The 8741-nt window shown below is 48.7% G+C and overlaps 1 protein-coding gene across 1 annotated transcript; it reads right to left on the bottom strand.

The window, feature by feature from the left end:
* Positions 1 to 1826: 1826 nt before the first annotated feature.
* LOC120640922 (beta-fructofuranosidase, insoluble isoenzyme 2-like) lies at positions 1827 to 5715 on the bottom strand. Its single transcript, XM_039916854.1, has 7 exons — positions 5441 to 5715; positions 4827 to 4835; positions 3614 to 4488; positions 3366 to 3524; positions 2668 to 2927; positions 2390 to 2480; positions 1827 to 2296 (listed from the first exon to the last, which is right to left on the bottom strand). The coding sequence occupies exons 1-7, from the start codon at positions 5622 to 5624 to the stop codon at positions 2111 to 2113; spliced, it is 1764 nt and encodes a 587-aa protein (XP_039772788.1). The 5' UTR covers positions 5625 to 5715; the 3' UTR covers positions 1827 to 2110.
* Positions 5716 to 8741: the final 3026 nt, after the last annotated feature.

Genomic DNA, 8741 nt, shown 5'->3' with positions numbered 1-8741 from the left:
GACCATGGCTGGGATGATATTGCAAACTGATCTAACAAGGGCTCAATTGCTTGGGGAGGCCCTACAGAATGCACGCGGCAAGAAAAAGTTTGTACTTGGTGAACCTTTGATATGGCCAGAGTTGCTACCATTCCTACCAACGAGAATGGCCGAGTTATACAAATGGTATGCCGTGCAATCTAAAGCTAATGAATTAGAGATGTTCCCAGCTCGGATTAAAGATGAGCATTTCTGGCGGGGGGCAGATGATGTATATATCGAGTTTGCAGCACTTTATGATTTATACCATCAAGATGCCCTTCACAAGTCCCTCGTGAGTGTATGGTGCATGTAAGTATTGTCTCTTGTTTCATTATTTTAGCCTTGTGTGTTGACTGATCCCCGTTTTTCTTGTGTCCCGTAGGTCAAAAATTCAAATTTGCCGAAAGAAGAACTTCCATAACGTCGGGTTCTTCGACCCCAATATTATACACGAGAAATCGGTAGAGCAAAAGCCTGAAGAAATAGTCATAGTTATATACAGGGGGTTGCGTAAGAATAGCATGTGTCCCTTCATTCTCTTGCCATACAACCATCAGTGAGTCGTTCTTTGTTAGCCTCTTTTTTTCAATCCCTTCGTATTAATAATATTATTTAATAACTATTATAATCAACATTAATTGGTTATGTGTATGTATATGCACAACTTTTATTGGATATTGCTTTGTATTCGGATTGAGGAGCACAAGGTCTTGGTGTACGACTCGTTAAGGCAAGATAAATCAAAGTACCAAGATCTCATCGAGGTGGTAAATACTGCATGGAGTCGCTACCTCCGCAAACACATAGGCTTGCCCATAGGTGAAATCGAGCCTCTTAGTTGGGTGACTGATTTTCCGGTATGAATATACTCTCGCTATCAATGGCATTCGCAATAAACATCAGAAAAATTCTATATCGTAACCCACATTTGTCTATAGTGTTGGAGACAGGAACAAGGAAAAAACTTATGTGGATACTACGTATGCGAGTGGATCAAGTCTTTTGCAAGTGAAAAAGGGCAAATGACAGTGGAGGCATTCAATGTACGTGAGCACAATCACATCTGCTCATTATTTTAGTTCATTATTTTTATTCTCATGTTTTTATCGAAAAATGTGACAGCGTAGGTGGATGAAAGAATAATTCATTGAAATGGCTCGGATCAGGGCAATTCAAGAAGCTATATGCGGATTCCTGCTCGATGAAGTCATAAATCCTAAGGGCGAATTTCATGGCGATCTCCGTACAAGCATCGCCAAAGAAGATCCGAGGACGGGGAAGCTGATAAATTATTATAGTTGATGTGCTTAATAATTTGTAATATCTCAAGTACTTTTGAACTCCTAAGTGTTCCATACATGACGAATATATATATATATATATAATTAGTGTAATATGCTGTCCTGATAGTAGTCACATACGGTAGAAATACGCATAGCCATACGTGTAAAAACGAAAAAGAAAAGAAACATAAAGAAGAAAAAACATTTAGTGCCGGCTAGTTATACCAGCCGGCACTGACCTTGCTGCCAGGGGGCGGGCGGGGGCGGGTGCATTAGTGCCGGCTGGTATTTCGGACCGGCACTAACATGCGCACGTTAGTGCCGGTCAGATTAGCCGGCACTAACGACTGTCACGTTAGTGCCGGCCATTTAGTTCCGGCCACAGGGACCGGCACTAAGCCGTCCTGTGACCGGCACTGATGTGCCTTTCTCCAGCAGTGGACATAGTTCTGGATCTCTCTCTGAGGAAGAGGAAGGAGGAGGGCACATATAGTATAAATTAGCATCTGTTTATCATCAAAATGCGCACCTAGAACACGTATGATTTTTATTATTCGTAGTGGCATTTGAATTGGCCCCTTTCGTACAATCATGCTCGTTTTCTTTTCTGAGTGAAATCGTGTACTCATCATCATATAATTAACCTAAAGCACAGCACAAGCCATTGTGCAAAGGAGCACTATCCATCACACGAACAATCAAAGGAAACGTGGAACTACCACCTGAAATGCAAAGGAAAGAGACGCGCTAAACGTGGACCAGCAGATCGACACGATCGATGTGATACAGATACAATTCAGGCTTAGCTAGGCGCCATTCATGCGTGGCTTCCTCATCTCCCACGCCGTCAGGCGCGACACCTTGACGTCCGCCTTGCCGCTGTTGAACACGTAGAGGCGGGCGTTCTTGCCGAAGGCCAGCGACGGGTAGACCCTCGAGAGGATGCAGGTCTTGCCCCCGGCTCCGAAGCTCTCCACGACCGACCTGTCGATCTGCAGAGAAAATTGTTTGCGTGCAATGCAAACACCTAAGTAACTGATTAAGAAGGAGGCAAAATTGTACTACTAGTATGGATGCACGCATACCAGGGTCCTCAGAGAAATCTTCCCATTTGAGATGTCCGTGTCAACAAAACCTGCAAACGTCGGCTGGTACAGGTTCGGGTTCAGAGACGACCTGTTGTGTCCAAGAAAAAACAAAGCATGCAGAAGCTCAAGTCAGTGCAGAGTCAACAACTTGCCACTGGCCAAATAAAGCGCTCTCCCTGTTTGAAGGTGGACATGGACACACGGAAAACTCGTGGCTGACCACATGCCAACGTGTGTGACCGATCGACACCGGTGCGGCGCGCGCATGCACTTACTTGGTGGGGTCGCTGCACATGAGCACGACGGGCTTGCTGTCGCTGCCGGCGGCCGCCGCCCGGAACACCCTGAAGAACACGGCGGTGCGCTCCCGCCGGTCGGCGGAGGCGAGCACCCACAGCCCGAACGGCCCGACGCCGCCCTCCACGGCGGCGCCCCGGGCGCCGCACAGCCGCTGCGCGTCGCCGGCGAGCGCCGGGTCGTCCAGCCGCTCGGCGCCCGCCAGGCTCGGCACCTCGAAGCTCACCTCCACGTCAGCCTGCACACAAGTGCGCGCGCGTGCGCGCCGAGGTTAGCTAGCTAACTGGCTGGTCTGGTTGGTTCCCAACTCAGCGCATCGCACCTGGAGACGAAAAGGGTTCGAAATAAAGGACCAGGCGTGACAGGGCGCGTGTGCGGTGCTGGTGAGTGGTGGTGACGGCAAAAGGTGCGGTGAAAAATGGGCGTGGGCGACGTAGACGAAGGGCAGGGCAGCTAGATAGTGGCCTCGCGGGGCTGAGCACTGGCAGCATCTATCGTCCAGGATAACGCATCGTGCTGCGATTTGTTGATCAGCTTTGGTGCCAGTACTACTGTATAGTGCTGCTGTTCCTTTTGGCTCTTTGGAAAACTGAACATACCCATCCGCAGGCAAAACATTGCTAAAGCAAGTGAAAAAAGGGATTAATTGCAAGATGTAAGCAAGCACGACACAGACCTGTGCCGTTTGTAGCCCGGTCACCTCGAGGTGCTGACCCGGCTTGATCACCCTGCCCTTGAGAGTGACCGACCTGCCCCGGAGCGCCTCGACCTCCTCGATCGGCCACTGCAGCAGCTGCTTCCCGCTGGGGTCCAGCCACACCGTCCTCGGGATCGCCTGATCATACGAGCATGGCCGATGAACTCATGCGTGGACAATATAATTGGACACGTATGCGGCGCATCCATTGATGCGTGTATGCCGACCTGGATCCCGGCCCACCCCTTGGCGACGTCGTCGGCGGAGGTGTCGGACTCGTTGGCCCAGCCCCAGAGGATGCGCCGCCGCTTCGCCGGGTCGTAGAACGTCTTGGACGCGTAGAAGTTGCCGTAGTCGTAGCGCAGGTGGCGCTCGTCGCCGGCGGGGTCGTCGGGCACGTACCGCTCGGCCCTCCGGTCGTACGCGCCGACGGTGTAGTAGTCGTAGCGGCGCAGGTCGAGGCTGTTCTTGAGCACGTACTTCACCCGCGGGCGGCCGCCGCCGGGCACGGAGGTGTCCAGCCCCTCGCGGCGGCCGGCGGCCTCCACCGGGTAGAAGTCCGGGCACTCCCACATCCCCGTGGCCGCCGCCGAGTGCAGCGGCCGCCGCGCCCGCGTCCACCGCCGGAAGTCGCGGCTCCGGTACACGTACGCCACGCCGCGGGCGGACCCGGACACGCTACCGATGAGCAGCCGCCAGTGGCCGCCGGCGGCGCGCCACGCGGTGGTCGGGTCCCGGAACTGCGTCGCGTTGACGCCGCCCCCGGGCACGATGATCGGGTTGTGCGACGGCTTCACCCACTCCCGGAGCAGCGGGTCCGACGTGTTCCGCGGGTAGGCCACGTTCTGGACCTGGTAGTCGACGTCCGGGCGGTTGACGCCCGTGTACATGATCGCCGGCGTGCCGTCGGGCATCGTCGTCGCCGAGCCCGACCAGCAGCCGTACCTGTCAGACGGGATGCTGGGCTCGAGCGCCGGCTTCAGCGCCACCCAGTTGATGAGGTCCCGGGACACCGAGTGCCCCCAGACGATGTTGCCCCACACGGCGCCCTTGGGGTTGTACTGGTAGAAGATGTGGTACCAACCCTTGTAGTACAGTGGAGCTGCATGTACACATGTACATGAAAATCGAAAATTAAATTTTCTATGATCAGAACACCAACAAGTATGGTGCTGTCAGACATTGTTGTGCACGGTGCCATTTCTTATTGGATTTGTTCATCTTGTCAGTCTAATTAGTGGCCATGGTAGGAGACAGCCAACCCATGGAGGACAAGTATGGATGCCAAATGTGCTGTCATCCTATCTCCTCAGAGAAAAGTGTCACTGTTCTCTGCCGTGCAATGAGTTTGCAATGCCAGAAAAGCATCTTCAATTCTTCACTACGCACGGCAGAGATTTGTGGCAAAGAATTTAAATTAAAGGGAAAAAAACGACGTACCGTTAGGATCTGGTGGGCGTTGCAAAGTTTCGCCGCCGGTTGCAGTCAGAGCGCACACCAAGCCCACCGAAACGATTAGAAAATCGAGTTAGAGCCCAACCTCTTGGCAACACAGCTAGCCATTCTTAAATCCGAAAAGAGCTAAAAGAGCAACAAAAGTAGAGCGACCTACTTAGATAGATGTGACTGTTACGAATCTATACACTGGCCAAATGGCACAGATTTTCTTTACTGGAGATTTTAGTTAAACTTGGTGAAAAGGAGCTTTGAATTAATGTTCTTCAGTTATCTCAGTGTGCATGGCCATGGGTGCCCTGGCATACTGAGTTGATAGTCAAATCAACGTTCTCTGTCTGTTTATCAGGCATAGCTATAAGCCTGCAGGTGATAAGTCAAAACCCTGAACAAGGTTTAGCCTTTTTATTTCAGGGGAAGTTCAACATATCACCCTCAACAAACTTTCTGGTTAATTAACCTGCATGACATGTCCGATTGAGTCCCAGTGACAGAAGAACAACAGAACAATGTCCTGAATAAACTGGTTGGCCGGCAAAATTCAAAACTTTGCATGCTCTACCTCGGCCAAGGCAGCAACCGAGCAGGTTTAACATTACCATTGATCCAGTTCTTGCGGGGCTGGAAGTGGTACCCTGTCCTCAGCAGGGGGTCGACAATGGAGGGCGGCACGGCCGCCGCCGCCGCCTCCACCTCGAGCAGGTTCTCGTAGACGACATGGGACGCCCCGGCGAGCTGCAGGAGCAGCAGCCATGCCCAAACGACCCTTCCAAGCCCCCTCATTGCTAGCTCTCGGCTCTCGCTTAGGCACACAGGTGCAGCAACTAGCTAGCTAGATACTGCACGAGAACTGATGGGGGATGCCCGGAAGCAGAGCAGAGGGGTGCTATTTATACTACGTCGCCGATGCCCGGAGCGCAGCGCGTGGCATGCGGCCTGTGCTGTTTTTTTAGGCGCTGGGTATGGGTGGGAGTGGAAGGTCAGTGCTCTGGGGCCATGCTTTCTCTGAGTTCAGCGACGCTCCCTTTCCCCAGCTGCCCAGTGGAGATAAGTATAGTTGTAGGGGTCTTATCTTACCACAATTTTTTTTGGAAAAAAAAAACTTGATCCGCCGGGAGAAGACCTCCCGAAGTCAGGTAAAAGACAACCTTGATCATAGATAAAAAAAAATCCTCGAACCTTGGTTTTTGCCGGCGAGGAGATTTTTTTTAACACAAGTTCCGTAAATTCACTCCGACTAGGATTGGAACCCGAGCCTGTTGGGTGCTGTTCGGATGCTCTAACCACTAGGCTTTTTGAAACAGGGACTTGATTTTCATTTTGTAGCATATATATTGCTTGCTCTAGTTTTGTTTTAAGTATACAATACTACTATCTTCGCCTGGAAAATGCTAGAAACCTGGGGTTATGTTTCTGAGACGCATGAGTATTTTATCCAGTAACATTCAGACCCTAGGAAAACAATTTTTTCCGGCGTGATCTTTGTGGTGGAAATGTTAGTGCACCACCATCTATTTGCTGCTTGGGGAGTAGGGGGGAGGGGGGGGGGTTGGAAAATGCTAAAATCACCTGCAAGCAGAAGCATTTTCAATTGGTAGTGTTTGCTTTTTTTGCTCCTCTTGACTTCCGATGGTAGGGTAATTTTAGCAGTTGATTCTGACAGTTTAACAGCTCCGGCAAACGTGGGACACGTGGCGCCGACGAGGCATGGGCTGACTGGCATCGATCTTCAGGCCACTTTTCCCCACAAGAGGCCTTTTGAGTCGAGAACACAGTGGATAGCACAAACTGCTGAGCACAGCATGCACTTGTGCTCCAAACAACAATTCTGCTCTTCCCCATGGCCATTTATGTTAATAATATTAGTCCGTTAACCTGTCCAACCTACACTGGTTATCAGTATCTAGAAAAATAAATATAGACAATAGAACTTCACCAAATGAGTGATTTAATTAGGATCTATCACTCCATTCTAAAATGTAGGTCGTTTTGACTTTTCTAGATTCATATATTTTGTTATATCTAGGTGCATAGCAAATACTATGAATTTAGAAAAGTCAAAACGACCTAAATTTTGGAACGGAGGAAGTATACCTTAAGAGACCTAAGTTAATAATGTTTTAGATGAAAGATGTATATAGTCGTTCAGGATTGCGGCACTTTTGTATAGAGTCACTCGAGAGACCCAGAAGCATGAACATGCGTCTTGGCACCAAAGGGCACTAAAGTAATACTCCCTCCATCCAACTATTCAAGGCCCATTAGGAAATCTGAAAAATCTAAGTATGCAAGGCCTATTCCAGTTTTTCTTGAAGTCACGGCGCGTGACGCTTTGTGGACCGTCGCGGAGTAACCGTCCCCGAATCCATTGTGGTACCATGATTTTTTTAACCTATCGCACGTCCACCCATGCATGAGCAGTGGGTCCTAGTGGCCAAATGTCATAATTAAGAGGCTAAACTGTAAGCATTAAACGAGGATGAAGTAATTGCATTTTTTTCTTCAAGTTAACTCTTCCTTGATCTTTGAGTCATGAACAAATGGGCCTTGGATAGTTGGATGGAGGGAGTACTATTATGGCTTAGCAATAATATTGCTCAACAAATGGCACGTACGCAACTACCCAAGCTGAAATTTAGTACTCATGTCCCAAATTTCAAATTATAGGTCGTTGTTTTAGCTTTTCTAGATACACACTTTTACAATGTATATAGACATAGCATATATCTAGCCATCTAGGTGCATGACAAGAGCTATGTGTTAAAAAAATCAAAACAACTTATAATTTTGAACTGATGGAGTACTAGTTAAGTAATTTGTACAGTTTGTCATATAATTTAGCTACATGGCAATCAGAGGAAAATACTGAATGTACTCCCTCTATTCCAAATTGACTTTTTTAACCTCAAGTTTGACCACTCGTCTTATTCAAAAAACTTATGCAAACATAGTCAAATTTATATCATTGTTGAAGAACTTGTAATATTTTGCACAATTTTTGAATAAGACAAGTCGTTAAACTTGGAATAAAAAAAGTCAAACAACTAATAATTTGAAACGGGGGAGTATTCATCTAGATACTTAGTACCTTATTTTATGGGTTAAGTAGAATGGTTTAAGCACCTGTGCACCGTTGAAAATAACGAAAGGATGACAGGGTCTCCTAGTCGCGTCCATTGGGTATGGGACATGCAAGGTGGTTATATTCAGTATCCTGTCTCGTTTTCTTTTCGATCGATTTGGTAACCTTCAGAATCAATTGCGCTGTGCCGGACGCCCGATGAAGCGCTCCAGCTAGCTACGTACATGAACCTGCTGGGTCTAGCTAGCTCTGAAATAGTTAGGCAGCTAAACTAAACTAAAGAGCTGCTATTTGTATTCTCGAATTGGAAAAAAGGCACTGTCAACGAACGACAGGGAACTTCCGAACCAAACCGAGTGTGACCTGTTGTTCGTTGTCATTGCCCTTGGATCGAAGTGTGCTCTCAGCTCCGGTCGGTTTCCGAGCTCCAGCTACCCCTCGCACTTTGCTAGGCACGTTCTCTCCATCCATCTCATATTCCCACCCGAATCGACTCAACAGCTTTCCCTTTTGCACAACTGCACAACACGATCGCCGCCGACCAAAGGGAAGTGAGGAGAGATGCTTCATTCACGCGCGCACTATAGGAACGTCCCGTCCTGAAGTTACACTTCTGTCATTGTACATTTTCTGACGAACCTTTTTCCAGTCTTGCAGTTAAGAGGCATCAAGTAAATTTTGATTTGAATTTTGGTACAATATTAATATAAATTAAAAACGTCGACGGCGAGACGTCTGTGGTGAGTGATGACTTCATCAATCTCAAGAATTTGCGGGCTCGGTCTTCGAAAATGCTCATAGGGGTAGGATTTGCGTAC

This window comes from Panicum virgatum, chromosome 7K, assembly GCF_016808335.1.
Source record: "Panicum virgatum strain AP13 chromosome 7K, P.virgatum_v5, whole genome shotgun sequence".
NCBI classification, from domain to species: domain Eukaryota; kingdom Viridiplantae; phylum Streptophyta; class Magnoliopsida; order Poales; family Poaceae; genus Panicum; species Panicum virgatum.
Note: the sequence above shows the minus strand (reverse complement) of the source record. Positions and strands in the feature narration are given on the sequence as shown.

Coding starts and splice junctions, on each gene's coding strand:
- LOC120640922 (XM_039916854.1), bottom strand. CDS start 5,624: ATGAGGGGGCTTGGAAGGGTCGTTTGGGCATGGCTGCTGCTCCTGCAG. Junction 3,525..3,613: donor AGGGGTGGGCCGGGATCCAG/GTCGGCATACAC, acceptor TCGTATGATCAG/GCGATCCCGAGGACGGTGTG. Junction 2,928..3,365: donor CCGGGCTACAAACGGCACAG/GTCTGTGTCGTG, acceptor ACTTGTGTGCAG/GCTGACGTGGAGGTGAGCTT.